Here is a 23,471-nt window from a genome sequence, read left to right as displayed (position 1 = left end):
GCTTCCAAATGAGCCGGGTCATCTGATGTTGCTTCAGAGAAACGAACGGTGCCATGGCCGTGAGGTCTGATGGGGTGTCCTGCACTCCTGAAAACCGTCCTGAGATAGACACCTGAAAGACTGGGGGAACGGTGGGATGCACGTGTAGGAAACAGCCATGACAGCTCTCTGGCCACCTTGAATGGCTTCCTATGACTGCGTAGCTGAGGTTGGACCACAGCGTGACCAAGTGTCAGAACGCACTGCGATTCCTCCTCGAGCAAGGGGAGGCCAGCAGCTGGGGGAGGAGCCCCCTACCTGGAGGGAGACTGCGCCCAGCCACTTCACATCTTCCGAGTTCAGCCGTGCACGGGGCTCTCCTCCTAGTCCCTTCCTTTCCTTGTGTGCAGCTACGGATCAGGAAACTGCCTGATGGCTCTCAGTCACAGAGTGCCACCCATGCCTTCTGTTATTGGGTCCCTCAGGGCTAGTGCTGTCCTGTGGAGCTATAACAAAGGTTCTTACAACACTTCCAACAGAAGCTGGCACCATGCTAGTTTTGCTGTCTGGGTCCACTTGGGCTTGCTGTATCCTAAGTGGTCGAGTCTGTAAGTATGGCAGGCCACCTCACAGCTGCAAGAGCAGCCTCATGGCCCTTTTAGCCACCCCAACTTGACAGAGGAAAGCCTCTGGGGGAAACAGGAATGCTCTTGTTTTGACCTGGGTGATGGTTGTACTTGTGTATACATTTGTGTGTGTGTGTGTGTGTGTGTGTGTGTGTGTGTGTGTGTGGTACTGGGGATCGAACCCAAGGCCTTGCACATGCTAGACAAGCACTCTAGCACTGAGCTGTATCAACAGCCCATACATTTATTAAAATTCATCAAGCAGCAGCCAGGTGCTGGTGGCTCACATCTATAATCCCAGCTACTCAGGAGGCAGAGATCAGGAGAATCACGTTGGAAACCAGCCCGGGGAAAATAGTTTGAGAGACCTCTATCTTGAAAAACCCATCACAAAAAAGGGTTGATGGAGTGGCTCAAGGAGTAGGTCCTGAGTTCAAACCCTAGTCCCGCAAAAAAAAAAAAAATATATATATATATCATTATATATTGTATTATAATACTATATATAATATTCTATTGTATTTATATGTATTCTATTATTATATATTTATTAAATTATTTATATTATATAATACAATCATATATATGTATATATATTATAATCATAATTGTATTATGATACAATCACATATATGTATATATATATGAAAATATGTATAACAGAGATGCCCAGGAAAAGGAGCGACCCTATGTCCGGAGTGGCAGGAACCAGAGGGTCGCGGAAAGGGATCTCGGTTAACACGTGGCACCATCTGGAGGCATCACCCCCTTTTGCCCAGACATCTTCGCTCCGGAAATCCGAGGCCCCCGGGGCCGAGCGATGCGCGATCGCCACTAGTCTGGTCCACTCCAGGAAGATTCAGGGAAAAGTTGCGCGCCCCACCCGGGGATCGGCGGCTGCGCAGTGCGGCCCCGCAGCCGCCCGGGGTCTGCAGCGCGGACAGCAGGGCCCAGGTCTGACCGGGCCGGGCCGGGCCGGGCCGGGGCGGGCGGCGGCGCGGGGCGCGCGGGGCGCACGGGCGGGGCGGGCGCGAGGGGGCGCGGCGCGGCTGTCCCCGCCCCGCACGCTGCTCGGCCTGGCGGCCGCGGGAGGCAGGAAGACGGGCGCGGGCCGGGCGCAGGGGAGCGCGCTGGTGGCCCTGGCCCCGCGGGAGCGCGGCCGCGGTGCGCCAAGCCGGGGACGACGGCGGGGCGGACGTCCGTCTTTTGGCCTGCGGTCCCCGGGGATGTGAGGAGCGGTGGATCGGCCGGTGGGGGCCCCCGAGCGACGCGGAGAGGCCGGCCGTGGACGGTAACGGGCCATGCGGCCGCGGGGGAGGACGCCAGCTGCCCTGGCTGGGGACGGGATTGGGCGACAGGAGCGCGAGCGGCGCGCGCGGGGCGCGAGGCCCGGCCTGGTGTGCAGTCGTTGCGGGGCGCCAGCGCGGGTGGGGGTGGACGGCCGGGGAGGCCGGGAGGGGGGTTGGGCCCGTGGCAGACCCGGCGGCAGGTGCCTGTCCTGCTGCGATCCAACTCTCGCTCCCCAGCTCCGCCCACTTTGGCCGGGACCCAGCATCCCAGAGCTAAAAATACTGCCCAAGGCTCCCGAGCGCGATCAGATCGCGCTAAGTAGGACACAACGCAGAGGTGACAGAGCTCTTCGGCCGCAGGGCCCGCGAACCGCCGCGGTCCCGCCCATGCGCGGCTCAACAGCCCGCGTCCTCCCTCCGCCCTGCAGGCAAGTGGCAAGTGGGGGCCCAGCGGGCGGCGGCAGCGGGCACTGATCCTCTGAGGATGCCTGACAGCCGAGCAGCTGTGCTCGGCCTGACCCTGCGCAGGGGACTTTGAGTACCACTGCTGGCTTCCCAGGGGTCCCCTAAGTGCTCCCTAAGCCAGGGCTGAAAGTTTTGCACTGCAGGAATGAGTACTGACAGGGAGAACGTGCAGAACTGGCTTTGTGCTGCAAACATTAGCGTCTTTCTTTCTTTTTTTATTTTTTGGTGGGACTGGGGTTTGAACTCTGGGCTGCATACTCACAAAGCACTCTACTGCTTGAGCCACACCTCCAGTCCGCGTCTTTCTTTCTTAAAGAAATGCATGCTGCATTCTTACCAAGACAGAATCCGTGCCAGGCACTGTTCTGCTGAGTGCCTGTCTGGTCAAGAGGACAGGGCTAAGGCATGCCCTTCTTCTTGGCTTCTTGCTCTATCATTAAGTCAAGCAGAGACCAGTGTGAATTCATCTGAAAGGAGGAGTAAGACAGGCACTATCCGACACCCCACGGAAAGTGGTTGCAATCTGGAGTTTGTATAGCGAGCTGTGGGTCACAGCTGGGATTGTTACCGGTTTTTTACAGCGTCGGCTGAGGGGGTGCATTAGCTCCGTCTTAGGAGCAGAGCTTCCAGGCACAGGCAGGAGGAGCCCCAGGTGTGTACTTACTTGTGCTTTTGGGATCTTAGCCAAGATAATCAAATCAGGGTTGGGGGAGGGTCACAGCTAGTGTTGGGATGCTTGCCCTTTCTGGAGTCAAGCAAGTAAGTTCTCCTTGGGAACAGACATTGGGCACTTATTGGAGCATTGTGTGGGAAGACCACCAAAGGGACTGGGCATGCCAGAACAGACGGTTTCCCTCCTGCAGGTGTGTCTGGGGGTCACTATGAAGCTGAAGAAGCAGGTGACGGTGTGTGGAGCTGCCATCTTCTGTGTAGCAGTCTTCTCGCTCTACCTCATGCTGGACAGGGTGCAGCATGACCCCACCAGACACCAGAATGGTGGGAACTTTCCCCGGGTGAGTCTTGCCTGGTTGCTGAGCTGACTTTCTTTCTTTCTTTTTTTTTTTTTGGTGGGCCTGGGGGTTTGAACTCAGGGCTTCATACTTCCAATGAAGGTGCTGTATAGCTTGAGCCACACCTCCAGTCCATTTTGCTCTAGTTATTTTGGAGATAGGGGTCTCACAAACTATTTGCCCAGGCTGGCCTCGAACCTACATCCCCCCCAATCACTGCCTCCCAAATAGCTAGGATTACAGGTGTGAACAATCAGGGCTCAGCTTCGCTTCATAGGAAGTAGCCAGGACTTGGGTGGAGAGCCATGTCTGTCCACCCCAGACAGGAACATTCCTTTCTAAGAGGCAGGTTTTCTTTCCGTGGCTTTTTGTTAGTTTGTTTGCTTGGTTTTTTTGTGTGAGTAATACTGGGGTTTGAGCTCAGCCTTGCAATTGCTAGATTGATTGCCAGTCTCCACATCTTGAGTCATGGCCCCAGCCCTTTTTGTTTTGCTTGTTTTTGAGATAGAGTCTCACATTTATGTTCTGACCAGCCTGGAACACAATTCTGCCATTTACACTTCCCGAGAAGCTGGAATAACAGGAGTGCACCACCATGTCTAGTTTTTATTGCTTGAGATGGGGCCTCATTAACTCTTTTGCCCAAGTTGGCTTGGAATCAAGATCCTTTCAGTCTCCACCTTGTGAGTAGCTGGGATTACAGCATGGACCACCATGCCCAGCTCTTCCTTGTCTTTTTTTTTGGGGGGGGTGTTCTGGGGATCAAACTCAGGGCCTGTGGATGCTAAGTACACACTCTACCATTGAGCTATACCCCCAGCCCCAGTAGGAAGCAAAAAACAGTGATAGCAAAAAGAAAGAAATGGGGCACCGGTGGCTCATACGTGTAATCCTAACTACTTGGGGGACTAGGAGGATTGCAGTTTGAGGCCAGCCCAGTCAAGTAGTTCACAAGACCCCCAACTCCAAAATAACCAGAGCAAAATGGACTGGAGGCGTGGCTCAAGCAGTAGAGCGCCTGCTTTGTGAGCGCAAAGCCCTGAGTTCAAAATCCTGTCCTACCAAAAAAAAAAAGGAAGAAAAATGGCAATGTGTGTTGTCATTCTGTCCTGAGTGCTTGAGGGATATTGGTCCATTTCAGCGTTCTTTCTCGTTCAGTCCCAGCTTAGTCCTCTGCACCATGCTCTAGACACGGAACACAGGTAGTTGAGCGCATTGATGAATTCTGTCACGTCCGAGCTGGAGTGACGCTCTTCCAACCCAAGTGGATGGAGCTTTCTGTGCACAGAGCACTTGGTCCCTGTAGGCTTGCAGTCTGGCTTGGACTGGGAAGAGAGGGGTCACAGTCAGACCTCAGGTGGTAGGCCCTAAACAAAGAGTCTCCCCGTAGTGTGCGGAGCTGCGGGTGACAGCTTTCTGGTTTCTTTGCAGAGCCAGATTTCTGTGCTGCAGAATCGCATCGAGCAGCTGGAGCAGCTGTTGGAGGAGAACCATGAGATCATCAGCCACATCAAAGACTCCGTGCTGGAGCTGACGGCCAACGCAGAGGGCCCTCCCGCCCTGCTGCCCTACCACACGGCCAATGGCTCCTGGGCGGTGCTCCCGGAGCCCCGGCCCAGCTTCTTCTCCATCTCCCCCCAGGACTGCCAGTTTGCTTTGGGGAGCCGGGGCCAGAAGCCAGAGTTGCAGGTAAGGGGTCAGAGCTGGCAGGGACCTGCAGTGGCCAGGATGGGGCACTGAGCTGCCTTCCTGCCTGGCAGATGCTAACCGTGTCAGAGGAGTTGCCGTTTGACAACGTGGAGGGCGGTGTGTGGAGGCAGGGCTTCGACATCGCCTACAGCCCCAGCGACTGGGACGCCGAAGACCTGCAGGTGTTCGTGGTACCTCACTCTCACAACGACCCAGGTGAGGGCCCAGCAGGTGTGGGAGCCAGGGTGTGTGGGGCGGGCCCTCTGAGGGCAAAGGTGGGGGGGGGGAGTTGAAGAAGCTGGTGGCCTCCTTGATCCCCAGGCTGGATCAAGACCTTTGACAAGTATTACACGGAGCAGACTCAGCACATCCTCAACAGCATGGTGTCCAAGCTGCAGGAGGACCCCCGGCGACGCTTCCTGTGGGCAGAGGTCTCCTTCTTCGCCAAGTGGTGGGATAACATCAATGCCCAAAAGAGAGCAGCAGTCCGAAGGTCGGTGGCAGTGTGTGTGTGGGAGCGTGTGACGGCCATCGTGCGAGCCCTGGACTGGGTGGGCTGCTCTTGCCTCGTACTGTGGCTGGCGGGGTGCTAGGAAGAGGCACGGAGCAGCGGCAGAGACGATGAGTGGTGTTTGAGGGTCACCGTGTTTGTTAGGAGAGCTAGTGAAAGCGTGGGGCTTCCCCCCAAGAGCACAGAAGGGGCTCCAAGATAAGCAGCGCCAGGACAATGTCAGGGTGGGCTGGAGGGAAAAGGCGGGTGTTTGTGCTCTTGGTCCTGTGTTTGGGTGAACTGGTGAGGCCAAGGCACGCAGGCGTCGTTTGGTTGGCAGAACGGGTGAGGGTGCCTGCCTGACCTGAGTGCAAGTCCTTGTCCTCAGGCTGGTGGGGAATGGACAGCTGGAGATTGCAACGGGAGGCTGGGTGATGCCAGATGAGGCCAACTCCCACTACTTTGCATTGATTGACCAACTCATCGAGGGACACCAGTGGCTGGAGAGAAACCTTGGTAAGTCCAGACTCGTAGTTGGGCACACAGTAGTGTGGCAAGGTGTGACGAGGCACAGGGATTGGCAGGGGTTGTTTCCCTTCTAGTCTAATGAGGCCTGGTGTGATGACCTCCGTCCTCTCCCTGTCAAGAAAGGTACTGGGATCCTAGTGCCTGGGAGGCTGGAGGCTAGGCCCCAGTGTGCTCAGGCCCTCTGGCTTCCATGCCCTGCTCAGGTGCAGCCCCGCGCTCTGGCTGGGCAGTGGACCCCTTTGGACACAGCTCCACCATGCCTTACCTGCTGCGCCGCTCCAACCTGACCAGCATGCTGATTCAGAGGGTCCACTATGTCATCAAGAAGCACTTTGCTGCCACCCACAGCCTGGAGTTCATGTGGCGGCAGGCCTGGGGTAAGGCCAGGTCGGGAGGAGGGGTCGTGGCAGTAAGGCCTCCGCTGGGGAGGGGCGTGGATATCAGAAAGAAGGTCCTCTCCCAACCCCTGTCCTTCAAGGTAAACTGCCAGAGCCTCTCTCCTCCAGGTTAGGGGAGGGTCACGCTGACCTCCGGCCTCTGCAGGGCCTGCTGTCTGCCCCAAGGGCCTGGGGTCCCCTGTGTACCTCCCACAAAGGAGCTAGAGGCTCTGGGACCCCCATGTTCCGACCCCTGGCTTGCCCGTCCTCTCTGGCCTAAGTCCAGACACAGTCTTCTCAGGGCCACCGTTAGCCCTCAGAGATCTACGCCCTCCTGACGTCCCTGTGCCCAGCTCTCCAGCTGCCTGTGGTGGCTGACCCATGGGGTGTCTCCTGTAGATTCGGACGCCAGCACAGACATCTTCTGCCACATGATGCCCTTCTACAGCTATGATGTCCCCCACACGTGCGGCCCAGATCCCAAGATCTGTTGCCAGTTTGATTTCAAACGACTGCCCGGTGGACGCATCAACTGCCCTTGGAAGGTGCCACCCCGGGCCATTACAGAGGCCAATGTGGCAGACAGGTATGTGTTTTCAGTCCTGGCCTGGGCGTGCACTGCTGGTTTTGCTGCCCAGCGGAGTCAGGAGACCCGGCCTCTGGTCGGCTCTGTCACGTGGGCGCTGCATAATACAAGCTGCTTTGGAAGGTGGAGGGGGGCGTGGGTGGTGAGTTCAGGTCCTCAGCAGCCACAGTAGGGGCTCCTTACTGTCTCCCTGGAAGCTGGAATGGTGCTAAAGAACCACCTTGCCCAGCACGCCTTTGTTCTCCCCCAGTGAGTATGTTTCCCAGTGTTCAAACACGTTGCTAGAGTCAGTCAACTCCCTCAGAGGTGAACGAGTTCTTTTTTGCGGTACCGGGGCTTGAACTCAGGGCCTCATGCTTGCTAGGCAGGCGCCGTACCGCTTGAGCCACTCCACCAGCCCACGACTCTTAAAGTGGTTCAGTTTCTTACAAACTTCAAGTGAATGGGCCTTCATTTGGCTCAAAGTTGGCCTGACAAAGCCTGTGTTCTGTGGACCTAGGACCTGTTCAGATCCACTCAGTCGTGCCAGACAGCCTCCAGCCTCTGAGAAAACAGACCTTTGAGAGAATAGTTAGGGGACCCCCAAAGGTGTCACTGTGTTCTGGTTAAGTGAACTTTAAAGGATGACTTCGCTAGACCCTTGAGACCATAACCAGTTGAGCTGGGTGTGGTGGTGTACGCATGTAATCCCAGCAGTAGGAGGCAAGGCAAGTCTGGGCTACACAGTGAGACCCTGTCTCCAAAACACTAGGGTGAAAAAAAAAAAGAAAACAAGTTGAACTGGTTTTCATGAAGCCATACTCAGATTTCCACGCTGCTGTGCGAGGTAAAGCATGTGACCAGCTGGAAAAGTGGTCTTTTGTTTCCAGAAATCTCCATGCTGATTGCAGGCGTACACCCAGGGCGATTAAGTGAACACTTGGCTTTTCCTAAAGCCCCGGCTGTGGCCTGTGTTGCTGGCCGCAGATGGTGGAGAAGAGCCAGGGGAGAGACCGCACTTCCTGCTTTGAAAGGCTATGGGTGGACAAGTCGGGGGCGGTGGTCTTTGAGGAGTCCTCTCTTGAGAGCAAGATGGAGAGGTACAAGCTGGGCCAGCACAGTCCGGTAAGAGTAATGACTGAGCCACGAGGCCCAGAATGTGCCACTTAGCCAGCTGGCTTAGAAAAAGGAGGGAGCTGCTAAATTGTGCTAAGGAGCTCCATTTTAGGGCTGGCAGAGTGGCTCAAGTGGTAGAGTGCCTGCCTAGCAGGCATGAGGCCATGAGTTCTAAACCCCAGTACCACCAAAAAAAAAAAAAAAAAAAAAGGTCCATTTTTCTATCGACTTTTACTCATAATATAGATGAAAAAAAAATTTCTATCTAGTTCTTGCCATGTGCCAGGCACTATTCTAAGAGCAGAGATTTAGTTACCTGCCTTAGGCCACTCTGTGTCCACGTGGAGCTGTCCTGGAGAAATCTCAACGCAGAGAGTCTCAAGGTCACTGCCACGTGGCATGGCTCAAGGGCAGGCAGAATGGAGCTGCAGTTTTGGAACCTGGCTTCCCAAACCTGATGGGATATATGAGGTAGGAATGTAGGGTTCCACTCAGCTTCAGAAGGCAGACATGAGAGGTAGGGGTGTGGCTCAATGGTAGCATGTGCAAGACCCTGGAGTCAGTCTAACACCACACACACCCCGTGGTAACTTACCGTGTCAGTGGGTGACGCTGGGGGTTGCCACACAGGCCATCATAAATGCACACGGCTCCTGGGGCTGCCAGGCCAGCTGAGAAGGGTGGTTCTGTCTTTCCTTTGCCAGTCACCTCCCGCCCCAGCTCCTGTATGCCAGGTGGGGCCCCTGACTCGAGGCGCTGGCAGAGAACTGCCAGTGAGCAGTTTCTGAACTGTTCTGTAGGGCCAGGTAGGTAGAAGAAAAACTCAGAGGGCCGGGAGCACGGTTTGTTGGTTTGATGACTGAAGACTGTGTGCTGTCACCGAGCAGAAGTGGAGTCAGGGATGGAAGCCATCGATCACAGCTCCCCAGTCTTCAGAACACTGGGTCCTCCAGAACCTGACTCCTGTCCTAAGAGGTGTCCATCCTTGAGCCAAACAACTTCTGAGTAGTGAGTTTCAGAGAGGCTGAGTCTCAGAGTGGCTTTGCTCAGTGATTTTTTTTAGACTGGGGTTTGAACTCAGGGCCTTCACCTTGAGCCACTCCACCAGCCCTTTTTGGTGATGGATTTTTTTAAGATAGGGTTTTGCAAACTATTTGTCTAGGCTGGCTTTGAACCACGATCCTCCTGGGTAGCTGGGATTACAGGCGTGAGCCATGGCGCCTGGCTGCGGTGGTCTTTTATCTTTTTCATTTTATTTTATAGTTTTTACATTTGCTTACATGTGTATACATTATTGGGGCCACCCCACCCCCCTTCAGTGATCTTTTAACCCTGGGACTTCTTGCTGGTCCTGTGTCCTTTCCTGCTCCAGGGCGGCCCTGCTGCTGGACCAGTACCGGAAGAAATCCCGGCTGTTCCAAAGCAATGTCCTTCTGGTACCCCTGGGAGACGACTTCCGGTATGACAAGCCCCAGGAGTGGGACGCTCAATTCCTCAACTACCAGCGGCTCTTTGACTTCCTCAACGGCAAGCCGCAGCTCCACGTGCAGGTGCGCAGGGGCGCAGAGCTGGGGAGGGGTCCCCTGTGAGGGTCCCGGACGGTCCCAGGCAGGATTCTTCCCCACTCCCTAGCTTCTTAGCCCAGGAGGGCAGGGTGTGCGGTTCACTGCCCGCTGCTGGGGACGAGCCCTGTCCCCACCCTCACCCTATTACAGCACTGGTGGCCGGAGACCCCAGAGGCTCTGAAGCTGATGGGATTTGGGGTTTGGTCTCCGCAGGCCCAGTTTGGCACCCTCTCTGAGTATTTTGATGCTCTGTACAAGAGGACAGGGGTGGAGCCAGGGGCCCGGCCCCCGGGCTTCCCCGTGCTGAGCGGGGACTTCTTCTCCTATGCCGACCGCGAGGACCATTACTGGACAGGCTATTACACGTCCCGGCCTTTCTACAAGAGCTTGGACCGAGTCCTGGAAGCCCACCTGCGGTGAGACCTCCACCTCCCCGCCTTTGGGGTTCAGGGAGAGGCTGGACTGACAGGCGGCCGAGGTGATGGAGGGGTGGTGGGAAGGGAGATGTGGCCTGCACAGTGTGGGTGGCCCCCAGAGTGCAGTGGGCAGGCGGCTGACTTCTCTCTCTGGGCAGGGGGGCAGAGATCCTGTTCAGCCTGGCTGTGGCTCACGCCCGTCGCTCGGGACTGGCCGGGCAGTACCCACTGTCTGACTTCGCCCTCCTGACAGAAGCTCGGCGCACCCTAGGGCTCTTCCAGCACCATGACGCCATCACCGGCACTGCCAAGGAGGCAGTAGTGGTGGACTACGGGGTCAGGTAGCTACAAGCCCTCTCCAATCCCCCTGGCAGCTCCGCACTGTCCCAAGGAGAGGATGTGTGGTGCGGGCTGGTCGGTGGGGAGGCTGCTGAGCGCAGAGCGGATAGCCTCCCTCTGGCTGTCTCCTCCCTGTCTCCTCTCCTGTCCCCTCCACAGGCTTCTACGCTCACTCGTCAGCCTGAAGCAGGTCACAATCAATGCAGCTCACTACCTGGTGCTGGGAGACAAGGAGACCTACCACTTTGACCCTGAGGCACCCTTCCTTCAAATGGTGGGCCCCCCTCCTGGATCTGCTTGGTGTGTGTGATGCCATCCCAAGAGCGGTTGTCTGAGGGTGCTACTTTTCTTTTTCCTTCTCTGTCTGGGGGTGGGAGTTCTGTGCCCAGGGCAGCTGGTGGTCCATGTCTAGAACAGGCCAGGGTAGGAAGGAGGCAGAGCCTTACCATGGTTCTTCCCTTCCTGCTCGCCTGACTCCAGGATGACACCCGCTTAAGTCACGATGCCCTGCCTGAGCGCACAGTGATCCAGCTGGATTCCTCACCCAGGTGAGCCAGACCAGGCCAGGTGCAGAGAGGCAGAGCTGCTCTCTGGCTCCCAGGCACACTTCTACCCCACACTGACCACCCCTCCCCGGACGTTCGAGCCCTGATTGTCGCTCTTGCCCTGCCAAGGTGCGTGGCAGCAGCCTCCTAGGTCAGCCCACCTTCCACCCACAGGTTTGTGGTGCTCTTCAACCCACTGGAACAGGAGCGGCTCAGTGTGGTGTCCCTGTTGGTCAACTCACCACGGGTGCAAGTCCTTTCAGAAGAGGGTCAGCCCCTGGCCGTGCAGATCAGTGTGCACTGGCGCTCTGCCACTGACGTGGTGCCTGATGTCTACCAGGTGAGGTTGGGCTCAGCAGGTGGTCCAGCCTCAGCTGGCTCTGCCTGTCAGTGGCCTGTCCCTGGGGCCTCACTGCCCATGAACACCTGCTTCCCCTTGCTCTGCTGTTGCCTTGCATATTCTCCAGGGTGGGGACAGTGTCCTGGGGAGGGAAGCTGTCCAGGAGATAGTCACTCTTGGGGTTTAAGTCTGTCCTTGAAAGAAATGTGGAAGGTTAGTTTGACAATGACAGTAGAAATATCCCATCATCCATTCGTTCAACAAATATTTATCATTTCTTTATTTGAGATGGGGTCTTGTGTTTTGCCCAGGCTGGTCTGGAACTCCTGGAATCAAACCTTTCCACCTCAGTTTCCCAAGTAGCTGGGATTACAGGCATGCACTGCCAGGCCACAAATATTTATTGAATGTTTTTATTGTTTGTTTGGAGATCGGGTGTCAATTTGTAGTTCAGGCTGGCCTCAAAAACTTACGATCCTCCTGCCTCAGCCTCTCCGGTGCTGGGATTATAGGCATGCCTCACCACGCCCAGCTTTATTAAAAACTTACTGTGTGGTTAGCACTTCATAGTTTTTCAAGTATCATTTGAGACTGACAAAGACTGATGGGCAAGAAGGGCACTTTCAGAGTTGGGGACAAAGGCTCTCGTGGGTACAAGGACTTGTTCAGGCTCTTGTTGGTAAGCAAGTACCCCAGGACCAGCATCCCAGGCTCCACCTGTAACCAACGCCTGACAGAAGCCTGGACTCCTCACCCGCCTTGTGCTCACAGGTGTCTGTGCCCATCCGCCTGCCAGCCCTGGGCCTGAGCGTGCTGCAGCTGCAGCTGGGCCTGGACGGGCACCACACGCTGCCCTCCTCTGTGCGTGTCTACCTGCACGGCCTGAAGCTGTCTGTCAGCAGGCACGAGGCGTTCCCCCTCCGCATCATTGACTCGAGCTCCAGCGACTTTGCCATCAGCAACCGCTACGTGCAGGCCTGGTTCTCGGGCCTTACTGGGCAACTCAGGGTAAAGGACCAGGGGTGGTGGGGAAGGGCCAGGGCTCAGAGGAGGGCGTGTGCATGGGTAGGGCTGTCCAGCGCTGTCTCCTGCCACCTGGTTGACAGTGACCTGGGTGTGGGCCATCTTGGCTCCAAGCCAACAGCGTGGGGCGGCTGGGCATGGTAGTCAGCTCTGTTGCTGTAGCAGATACCTGAGGTCATCTGCTTATGAAGTGAAAAGACATTTTGGCTCACAGTTTTGGAGGTGTTAGTCCATGGTTTGGGGAGAGCCATTGCTTTTGGTGAGGCAGGACATTGTGGTGGGGAGCACATAGCAGATCATCACTAGGCTGCAAAAGAGAGAGAAAGAGAAAGGAGTGGTCTCGCTGTCTCTTCAGAGATCTCGCTCTCTCTCTCTCTCTTTTTTTTTTTTTCTTTCTCGCAGTACTGGGGTTTGAACCCAGGGCCTCATGTGCTTGCTGGGCAGGCACTCTACCATTTGAGCCACTCTGCCAGCCCAAAGATGTGCCTCTAAATGACCTAAAATTTCCCCTAGGGGGCTGGAGACACGGCTCAAGTGTTAGAGCGCCTGCCCGGCAATCACAAGACTCTGAATTCAAACCCAGTACCACCACAAAGCCCCTAAAAAAGTGTCTCACCACTAGTCCTCACGTCTTGAAGGCGCTACCTCCCAGTAGCGCCACTCTGGGTACAAGCCCTTAACACGTGGGCCTTTGGAGGTCACTCAAAGTCCAAACTGTGGCACCAGGCTTCAGGATGCTCTCCTTGGGAAGTTCGTCCGAGCCCTCCCGGGGGCAGGCCTGATGTGCTGGTGTGGGGCCAGGGGTCAGGGCTGTGTTTTTTGGCAGAGCATCCGAAGGGTGGATGAGGAGGAGGAGCAGCGGATGGACATGAAGTTCCTTGTCTATGGTACCCGTTCATCCAAAGACAAGAGTGGAGCCTACCTCTTCCTGCCTGATGGCGAGGCTAAGGTACCTGAAGGGTGGCGCGCAAAAGCCCTTGGGCCCTGGGAGGCCTCACCAACAGAAGGTGCCCAGGCCTTCCTTCCGGGTGACCCCTGCCTGCTGGGGGACCTTGTCTTTGCTGCCACTGTGGAGTCAGTGGTCTGGGCAACTCGTAACCGTGGGTTCAGGCCTGCTTAGCTCAGGCTATCAAACCCCAGCCTGCCGGGATGAGCAGTTCTCTTTCCCAACCCTGGGCTGGTACCTCCTGCCGTGCTCGGTGCTGGGGGTTCAGTGGCCACCTGCTCTTTCTCCAGCCCTACACCTCCAAGAAGCCCCCTGTGCTGCGGGTCACTGAAGGCCCTTTCTTCTCAGAGGTGATTACGTCCTATGAGCACATCTGTCAGGTGGTCCGACTGTACAACCTGCCAGGTGAGCCCTGCGGACGAGGAAGGGCCACGGAGGAGGTGTGACATGCCCCTCCTCCTGCTCTTCTGCTTACACATCTGTCCCACAGATGTGCCGTTTGAGACGGGGGTGCTCAGTGCTCTTGGAGAAAGGGCTTGGGGACGTGCCCCAGAGGTTGGCTGAGCCCAGCTCAGCTCTGGTGCGGTCTCACAGGCTGTGCTCACCTCATGCCTCTCCATGCCTCCCCTCTGTCCCTGTGCCCAGGGGTGGAGGGGCTGTCTCTGGACGTGTCGTTCCTGGTGGACATCCGGGACTATGTCAATAAGGAGCTGGCCCTGCGTATCCACACAGACATCGACAGCCAAGGCACTTTCTTCACAGACCTCAACGGCTTCCAGGTGCCTCCCGGGGCTGGGCGGTGGACCCCACAGAGCATGGCGTGGACTGGTTTTGGCCTGTATCCCAGAAGGGGGATGGAACGGGAGGTGGTGCTGGTGCCCTGACCAGCTGCCTTGCCCCACAGGTGCAGCCACGGCGATACCTCAGGAAGCTGCCACTGCAGGCCAATTTCTACCCGATGCCCGTGATGGCCTACATCCAGGACACACAGACGCGCCTCACGTTGCACTCTGCCCAGGCCCTGGGTGTCTCCAGCCTCGGTGATGGTGAGTGGGGTTACAGCTCTGCAGAGGGTCTGTGATGCTCACCGCGCCCCAGATCTCTCTGCTCTGCTGGCGTCCCCTGCTTGGAGAAGGCCTCAGCCATCCGCCGCTCCCATCAGTCACGCTCCGGCATTGGAGGAAGGGAGGCTGCTGTCACCTTGTCCCTTGGTGGAGGCAGCTGAATGGTCAGTGTCCTCTTGGACCCTCTCAAGCAGCATTGAGGTTTGAACAGTGACTCAGCTGAGGTGTAGGACGTGTGTCTTGACCAATGATGGCAGAGGACATTTTTTTTTTTTTTTTTTTGCGGTACTAGGGCTTGAACTTAGGGCCTAGACCTTGAGCCTCTCCACCAGCCCCTTTTATTGTGAAGGGTTTTTTGAGATAGGGTCTCGTGGAACTATTTGCCAGGGCTGAGCTTCGAACCACGATCTTCCTGATCTCTGCCTCTTGAGTAGCTAGGATTACAGGTGTGAGCCACCGGCTCCCAGGCATTAGGGACATTTTGAAAAACGTACTCAATGTTACAGTGAAGTATTTAGAAAAGGAGAAGAGTTCATATTGTTCTCCTAATGGTCAGTAAAAGAGAGGCTGACGTTCCTGAGGACCAAACAACGGTGTGAGGGGCGCTGGCCTGGAGTCAGAGCTGGCCAGCTCGTCACACTTCGTGATCCTCACGTGAGTGCCAGAGCCAGGGCAAAGTGAAGGGTGGTCTTGGTGGCCATTGGTCTTCGGGAATGGGACGGAGCCTTTGTGAGGCCTGAGCTGATTGCAGGATTGAGGCTGTGCGTGTGGAGTGGTGGCAAGTGCGGGCTGCCTGCCCTGAGGGAGGACTGTGGCTCTGCTGTCCTCTGCCGGAAGCAGCTGGGACCTCGTGACTCCTTGCCTGCTTGGTGTCCCTGCTTGGTTATCTCCCTCTGCCCCTTGGGGACGTGGTGTGTCAAGAAATGATTGTTTTCTACACAAGGGCCCCATTTTAGGGTTGGGGGATGGCTTGCTGTGACTGCTCAGGGTACAAAGATGGAGGAAGTACGGAAGTCAGAGTGAGGGCTGCGGAGATGACAGGGAGGACTGCTCTCTGCGTGGGAGAAGCTGCCCTGGGCTCCTCTCAAGAGAGCTGGGGGAGCCTGCATCCCAACATCCGCCAGCTTTGCTGGGAGCCCCTCCCCAGGATGTGCCAGAAAAGAAAACAGAAGTGGTCCTCTGCCATCTCTGTCCCCAGGGCAGCCCAGAGGCCTCACTGAGCCCCAGGCTGGCCTGCTCTTCACAGCCCGACTTCTGACAGACAAGGCCGTCAGAGCTCCCGTCTGGCCTGACAGGCCTTCTGGCCGTCCCTGTGAAGAGCGTGTTTTCGTCACAACCGCGTCTGCCCAGCCTGAGGAAGCAGCAGCACCACAGACGGTGCTGCTCTTGGTTTTGTCTGCTGACTTGTTCTGGTTTCCTCGTTCTGGTCCATCAAGTGTGCTTTGGGATTAGTTTGCTTTACATTTTCCTTAGTTCTTAAGGCTTAGGTCTTTGGTTTTTGAGGCACTGTACACCCCAAATCAAACTCTTCTTTTTGTTCTGTGTGTTTCAAACTGCATCCTCCTATGTAGCCAGGCTGGTGTTGAACTCACAATCTTCCTGCCTCAACCTCCCAACAGCTGGGATTACACGCGTGTGCCATCACGCCTGACCTGCTTCCTTATTCTGTTTTGTTATGGCCAGTTCTGACAGGGTTTTCTGCCAGGCCCCTGGGCCTGGGTCAACTCCTGAGTCACAGAGGTGAACTTCCGGGGTCAGCACCCCTTCCCCTATCTGGGCTTCCTGTTTCCTATTTGTAGAACAAGGGCACAGGTTGGCCCCACGCTTGGCTCCTCCCAGGGTTCGTGGCTTTCTCCCGAGTGATTCAGCTTGGCTGTGTCACTGGCCCTTTCCTGAGGATGTGAGGTTCGATTCTTCTCCCAAGTCCAGTGTGTGCTGGGCTGTGGGTGACAGGCCAGGCGCTCACTGCTAACCCCCCCAGGCCAGCTGGAAGTGATCTTGGACCGCCGGCTGATGCAGGATGACAACCGGGGCCTGGGCCAAGGACTCAAGGACAACAAGATGACCTGCAACCACTTCCGCCTCCTGCTGGAACGGCGAACCATGGGCAGTGAGGTAAATCTGGGCCTAGCACCCAGGAAGCCAGAGCAAGCTTGGCCTGGGGTGGCCCTCGGATTCCAGTCCAGGACTCAAGGAGTCTAGGTGGAGGAGGGCAAGGGAAGGACAGAGTGGGCCTTGATTCCTGGGTTGCAGCAGGAGGACGTCTGCCAGTTTTCTAAGCCATCTCACGCACCGACACCCTCGCCCAGCATGCTACCTGCCACCTGTGTCCCTGTCATGTTCATCCCCCTCCTTCCTCTGCGCTGCCTCATCTTCCCTCCCCACGCCAGCACTTCCTGACCCTCAACTCCAACCCCGCTATCTCATGGCTTTCTTTGCCCCCACTAGCCTGGCTTTTTCTCCAAACTGAGAGCCATGTTTAGGGGCTTCTTTCCCAGAAGCAGGAGCTGGAACGGAGAGGTAGGGGCAGCGCTGGGACCGGTCACTCGTGTGAGCAGGTGCGCTGTCCTGGCAGCCTGCTGCCCGGTGTCCCCCGGCTGAGCCCAGCCACTCACTCGCTCCTCACGTAGGAGCTGAGAGGGACACAGGTGTGTGCGCGGTGCTAGTGGAGGTGGGGTGTGGACAGGGACAGCGTGGAAGTGACCGTGTCCTACTCATCCCGGAGCGGAGGAGGTCAAGGGCAGCTTGCGGAGCAGGCGTCAGCCACGCTTGGCTTTGATGGATGAGATGAGACTTAAGTGGGAACCAGGGCGGGGAGGCAGGAAAGCATGAGCTCACTCTGCAGACTGCAGCAGCCTGGCTGCCTCACTGTGGCTATTTAAATTAATTAAAACGAACTACGGGTCTTTACTTTCATCTCCTGCACAAGGAGCAGGAACTTTTTCTTCCCTTTTTCTTCATTTCTCCCCACTTTTATCCTGTTATACTAAATTCTATTGAGGTTCTTTTTTTTTTTTTTTTTTTTTGGTAGTTCCGGGACTTGAACTCAGGGCCTGGAGCTTGCTAGGCAGGTGTTCTACCACTTGATCCACTCCGCCAGCCCAGGTTATATTAAATTCTTTTCCTAATAAACTTTACTACTGCTGAGCACTGGTGGCTCACACCTGTAATCCTAGTTACTCAGGAGGCAGAGATCAGGAAGATTGTGCGGCCTGGGAAATAGTTCACAAGACCCTATCTCAAAAAAAAACCAACACAAAAAGGGTTGGTGGAGTGGCTCAAGTGGTAGAGTGCCTGCCTAGCAAGTGTGAGGCCCTGAGTTCAAATCCCAGTACCACAAAAACCAAATAAAATAAAACACACAAATAACTACTTTTAGCCTGGTGCCAGTGGCTCTTGCCTATAATCCTGGCTACTCAAGAGGCAGAGATCAGGAGGATCCAGGTTTGAAGTCAGCCTGAGCAAACAGTTCTACAAGACCCTATCTCTAAAAAAACCTTCACAAAAAAGGCCTGGTGCAGTGGGTCAAGGTGTAGGCCCTGAGTTCAAACTACAGTATTGCAAAAAAAAAAAAAAAAAAAAAAACCCAAAACCTAGTATTGCCAAAATAATTAAATTCATTTTTACTAAAAAAAAAAAATAATAAAATAATTCATTTTTTTCATTCATACTGGCCACATTTCCAGTCCTTGGCAGCCCCAAGTGACTGGTGGCTACTGAGTTAAGGCAGTGTAGACACAGTGAATTCCTGTTACGACAGAAAGTTCTGCAGGCCCTGCTGGGCTACACGTGGTGGAAGCTCAGGGTACCCTGCAGAGGCCTCGGATGCCTGAGCACAGCCTGGAGTTTATCCTAGAGGCCAAGGAAGGACCCGAGCAGGGAGAGACCCTGTCAGGACTCTGCTCTTAACATGTCTCTCCAACTGCAGGGAGCAGGGAGGCTCTGTGGGAAGGGAGACGAGGCAGGGGTGATGATTTAAAGGCTGCTCAAGCAGGAAGCCTTGGTGGCTTGAACTTGAACCAAACCATGGGCAGGAGAAAGGAGCTGGAGAACCTGAGGTCACCGCAGAGGTGGGAGGGTGGAAGGGCACTCGGCCTGCCTGGGCCTGGACCTCAGGTAGGGGGAAGTGAGACTCTGGGCCGTGGGGAGGAGGGCTGACCAGGGACAGAAATGTGCACATAGAGAAGCAGTGGCTTTGGAGGGAAGGCCCCCACAGGCCTGTGAGCATGGCGTCCTGTCCCCAGTCAGCAGGGCCGCATGGACCATGGGCATCAGGTTGGTTCTGTGAATGTGGCGTCACACTGGGCACCACAGGGTGACTCAGAGCAGTTTGCACAGAAGCCTGTCCTCCAGAGGGAAGCATATGCCTGTTTGCCTTCCATTCCGCTCCCTGCTCTGCGGGTCTGTCTGTGATGAGGTGTTGCTCATGATCACATTAGGAAGCCAAAAAAAAAAAAAAAAATCTAAAAGTGGAGAAGAAATGGCAGAGCTGGGTGTGGTGGTACACACTTATAATCCCAGCACTCAGGAGGCTGAAGCAGGAGAATCAAGAGTTTGGGGCCAACCTGGGCTTCATAGTGAGAACTTGTCCTAGAGAGGGAGCGGGAGAGGGAGAGGGAGAGAGAGAGAGAGAGAGGGAGAGGGAGAGGGAAGAACGGCTAGTAAACAGCCCTCTGAGTTGGGTGTGAGGGTTAGAGATGAGGCCTGGTATCTGGGAAGCTCGCAGGAACTTGTTTTGTACACTTACCCTGCCTCGCCTTCAGAGACCCCTCATCCTGGCTCTGCAGCCTCACCCACGTCTCCCGCCCAACTTGCAGGCCCCAGGTGACCGCTCTACCAGCTACCCGTCGCTCCTCAGCCACCTGACCTCCATGTACCTGAACACGCCGCCACTGGCCCTGCCTGTAGCCAAGACGCGGCTCCCAGGCCCCGATCTGCGCTCCTTTCACCCTTTGGCTTCCGCTCTGCCCTGTGACTTCCACCTGCTCAACCTGCGGACGCTTCCGGCCGAGGTGAGCGTCACAGTCACAGACTCTGAGCCCCTCCACCCAGATGCTGACCCCACCACCGCCACCACCCCTGCCTGTCCCAGCCCTGTGTCCTGGGCAGGGCTGCTGTTGCCTCTGGGCTGTGTAGCACCCACCGCTCCTGTCCCCTGTCCCGTCCTAGGAGGACCTGTCACCCTCAGCAGACACGGCGCTCATCTTACACCGCAAGGGTTTTGACTGCGGCCTCCAGGCCAAGAACTTGGGCTTCAACTGCACCACGAGCCAAGGCAAGGTGAGCAGCGCCCAGGTGTGGGAGGCAGAGCCCCCCCCCGCTGAGCGGAGGGCCACGCTGAGCCCAGAGGGACAAGAGCCAGAGCTTGGAGGAGGGACTGGACTGGGCTTGGCGGCTGGATGGGAGGAGAAAGTGTCACCCCGAGGCTCTCTGGAGAGAAAGGGGCAGTGTTTTCAGTTACTGAGGCCTGGAGGGGCCATTTCCAGATAAGACAGAGCTGGAGAACACAGGTTCCCCGAGGCAAGACCTGTGTTGAGCAAAGTGGAAAACACCAGAAATAAAAAACTCAAAACCTGCCATGCTGCCCCTGACAGCACCACTCCTGGTATCAGCTGTCGCTAATAAAGGATCCTCTCTGTCACGCCAGGTCCTTTGCAGGGGGACCAGTGATTCAGAAGTGAGCCAAGACATGGTCCCTGTCCTCTACAGCCTCATAGGGTGGAGTGACAATTCCCACCCTGAGATGCCTGAGTGCATCTCGGTGGTGCTGGGGATCGAACCCAGGGCCTTGCCCCTGAGCCGCACCCCCTCCCTGCCTCCCTCCCACTCTCCTATCAGATTCTTGAAAGGAGGCTGCAAGTTCTATGGATGAAGCGCCACAGTCCCCAGCACAGCCCGCGTCTCTGTCTCCTCCACAGGTAGCCCTGGGAAGCCTTTTCCATGGCCTGGATATACTGTTTCTGCAGCCGACCTCTTTGACGCTCCTGTACCCCCTGGCCTCCCCCGCCAACAGCACTGACATCTATTTGGAGCCCATGGAGATTGCTACCTTCCGCCTCCGCCTGGGTTAGGGCCTCACGTGGCCTGAAAAGAAAGTTCATCCACGAGTCTGCCTTTCTCTCACCTCTAAGATTGGGTTGGACAAGCCACACTGGGTATCCCGTCCTGATCTGCCGTTCAGACTGTGACAGACTGGGCTCTGCCCTCATTTTCTGTTTATTGTTGCTTCTTTGTTTGGGGCAAGCCACTCGCCCAGTGGTGGGCTGGTAGGGCAGATGCTGGTAAGAAGAGAGAGAGGAGGTCCTGGGTCACAGTGGCCAGTGCCAAACCCTGCTCTGGGTTGTGAGCAGCCGCCCAGCTGGGCACGGCTCAGACACTTATCCTTTCCCCAGAATGGGATATAGGAGGAGTGGGGCAGACAGAAGAGGTCAGGAAGGCCAGGTGAGTAAGGCCCCAGTGCCAGGTAACTGAGGGTAAGAGCTGGCTCTAGGGGAGCCCTGTGGCGATGTGAAGTCCACGTGTCCTGGTGTGAGGAGCGGGATCCGTGATTCTGTGGGAGAAAGGTTGTGGGGTTGAACAGTAGAAGGAACCCCAGTTTCTCCTGTGCTGGCTCCATTCTTAGGTACCACTGGGCCTGCATGCCTGGCAGAAAGGAATTGCTAGACACCGTTGTGGCCAGAGGTCATAAGACGCTTCAGGCACCAAAACCCCCATTTCAAACCAGGCACTTGGTCTGCATATTGATTTGCAGGGTGGTGGCAAAGGTGTGAGGGGCTCCATCCTACCTGACCCCTCTTTGTCCCTTTATCCTATGCACCATTGTTCCCATGAGCTCCCTGCTGTCATGGGGGGATTGGTCCTGGCAGACTTCCTTTCCCTGGAAAGAAAGCATGGGGCACTTGAAAAGGCTTTGGCTGTGTCTCCAGTCAGGCCTCAGAGCCTTCTCATGACATCTACACGCTGACTCGGTTCCTGGCATGCTGCACGACGGAGGTGTAGACTAAACTAGGGGGCACTAGGGCAAACAAGAGCTTTCATTTCAGCTTTGATTCATAGAGAAAAAATTATAATACACTATAGATGCTGAAAAGGTAAAACTTGGTAACTTTTAAAACCCATCCGTTATTAAACACTCTTAGTAAGTTAAGAGTACACAGAAACCTCCTAATCCAGTGGTCTCCATCAGAAACAGACAGTTAAGGCTGGGTGGTAGAGCACCTATCTAACAAGCACGAGGCCCTGAGTTCAAATCACAGTACCACCAAAAAAAAAAAAAAAAAAGTCAAACACCACAAGCGTTCCCGAAAGGGTTAGAAGCTAGCCAAAAGCACACTTATTTAGCAGTGTCCTGGCCCTAGGATAAGGCAGATGAGGGGGGAATTATAACCGACATTATTTGTACACAGTAAAGCTGCCTCCCACGGGATACCGGAGGCTCACGCCGAGCTACTCAGGAGGCAGAGATCAGGAGGATCGAGTTCAAAGCCAGCCCAGGTAAATAGTTCTCGAGTCCCTATCGTGAAAAAAATCCATCACAACAAAAAAAAAGGACTGGCAGCCTGGCTCAGGTGGTAGAGCACCTGCTTAGCAAGCGTGAGGCCTCTGAATTCCAACCATAGTACAACCAAAAAAAAAAAAAAAAAAAAGCTGCTTCCTTGTGAAGTCTAAGAAATGAACTGAAAATCCAGAAGGCATCCTGTGAGCTGCCCCAGTTGCTATACGTGTGCCTGTAAGGATTTTGGTCCTCCCCACATAGCCCGTGCATTCAATTTCATTCCAGTGAGATTGGGTACTTTTTAGAATTCAGCAGGTTCTGAAGCTCGTTTGTAAGTAAAGGCGTGGGAGCACCAAGACAGTGCTGAGTGGTGATGCTGGTGAGCTGGGTGGCAGTGCCATCATGGCGAAAGGCACTCGTCCTACCAGATATCCCAGAGAGCCTTGGACTGTCCTATTAGCGTGAGCTCAGTCAGTGTGACAGACAGACCTGGTCGGACACACTAGTGGGACAACATGGAGGGTCCAGAAACACCCAGGTACATGCGACTTTAGTATATGGTAAGAAGCATCTGAGGTGGACAAAGGATGGATTATTTAATAAACAGCACCCTGAGACAGCTAGCTATTTATCAGACGTAGGACTCTACCTCAATGTCCACAGAAACTAGTTCTAGAGGGGAAAAGAAACAATCACTCAAAAATATTTTTATACTTCTGATGTGGGAAGGTCTTTTCTAAACATAGCATGAAACCCAAAAGACATAAGGGAAAAAAATAAGCAGGTTTTACCAAAAAAAAAACCAAAACAAAAAAACTGAAGGTTTCTTGGCTGTAGGTTACGTCACAGGTAAAACACAAATGTCAGGGTTGGAGATGTGGCTCAAGTGGTAGCTTGCCTAGCAGGTGCAAGGCCCTGAGTTCAAACCCCAGTGCCACCTAAAAAGAAAAGGCTATAAATGTCAGATGTAGGAGAAAATAATCTCTTTAAGAGAAGAGTTCATGTTGGGGTTCTCAGAGAAAGTCACTGAGGTCTTTGAAGCAGCCACCTGAAGACGCAATGTGACAGGGCTAAGTTCTTACAGGTCCTCCAGAGTCTAAGCCAGCATCAGGACACAGTTCATGGGACCCTGTTCACACCATGGTGGGAGAAATAAAGGTGACTGACACTGAGTGCTTTGCATAGTGCCTGGGGATGGGGGCTTCAGAGTGTGAGCTGTAATCCTTCGAGGAAAAGGTGCTAAGCAAATGCGCGCCAGCAGGTGTCATTAGAATATGATTTGTAACCAAGTGATAGAGCCTGTGAACACCTAGGGAACTAACAGAATAAAGGATATTATCTCTGGAGGTCTTACGTGTACTATAAAATTACTCATTTGACAAGAGCCCCAAATGGGAGGGGAGGCTCACACCTGTAATCCTAGCTACTCAGGAGGCAGAGATCAGGAGGAGCCAGGTTAAAAGCCAGTCTGGACAAATAGGTCATGAGACCCTATCTCGAAAAACCCATCACAAAAAAGTATTAGTGAGGTGGCTCAAAAAGAAAAGAACTCCAGCTGGCAGAGTGGCTCAAGTGGTAGAGCACCTGCCTGGCAAGCATGAGGC

The 23,471-nt window shown here is 55.1% G+C and overlaps 1 protein-coding gene across 1 annotated transcript; it reads left to right on the top strand.

Annotated features, from left to right (window-relative positions):
- Positions 1 to 1,693: 1,693 nt before the first annotated feature.
- Man2a2 (mannosidase alpha class 2A member 2) lies at positions 1,694 to 23,213 on the top strand. The gene is made up of 25 exons (XM_020177420.2): positions 1,694 to 1,896; positions 2,132 to 2,322; positions 2,941 to 3,011; positions 3,223 to 3,372; positions 4,801 to 5,058; positions 5,130 to 5,274; positions 5,380 to 5,551; positions 5,937 to 6,064; positions 6,280 to 6,453; positions 6,853 to 7,039; positions 9,507 to 9,684; positions 9,913 to 10,115; positions 10,274 to 10,456; positions 10,614 to 10,728; positions 10,935 to 11,002; positions 11,174 to 11,339; positions 12,111 to 12,347; positions 13,189 to 13,311; positions 13,599 to 13,713; positions 13,954 to 14,087; positions 14,213 to 14,354; positions 16,354 to 16,487; positions 19,190 to 19,384; positions 19,542 to 19,652; positions 20,291 to 23,213. The coding sequence occupies exons 4-25, from the start codon at positions 3,241 to 3,243 to the stop codon at positions 20,441 to 20,443; spliced, it is 3,453 nt and encodes a 1,150-aa protein (XP_020033009.1). The 5' UTR covers positions 1,694 to 1,896; positions 2,132 to 2,322; positions 2,941 to 3,011; positions 3,223 to 3,240; the 3' UTR covers positions 20,444 to 23,213.
- The last annotated feature ends 258 nt before the right edge of the window (positions 23,214 to 23,471 follow it).

This window comes from Castor canadensis, chromosome 19, assembly GCF_047511655.1.
Source record: "Castor canadensis chromosome 19, mCasCan1.hap1v2, whole genome shotgun sequence".
Taxonomy (NCBI): Eukaryota; Metazoa; Chordata; class Mammalia; order Rodentia; family Castoridae; genus Castor; species Castor canadensis.
This window is presented reverse-complemented; position numbering and strand designations above follow the sequence as displayed.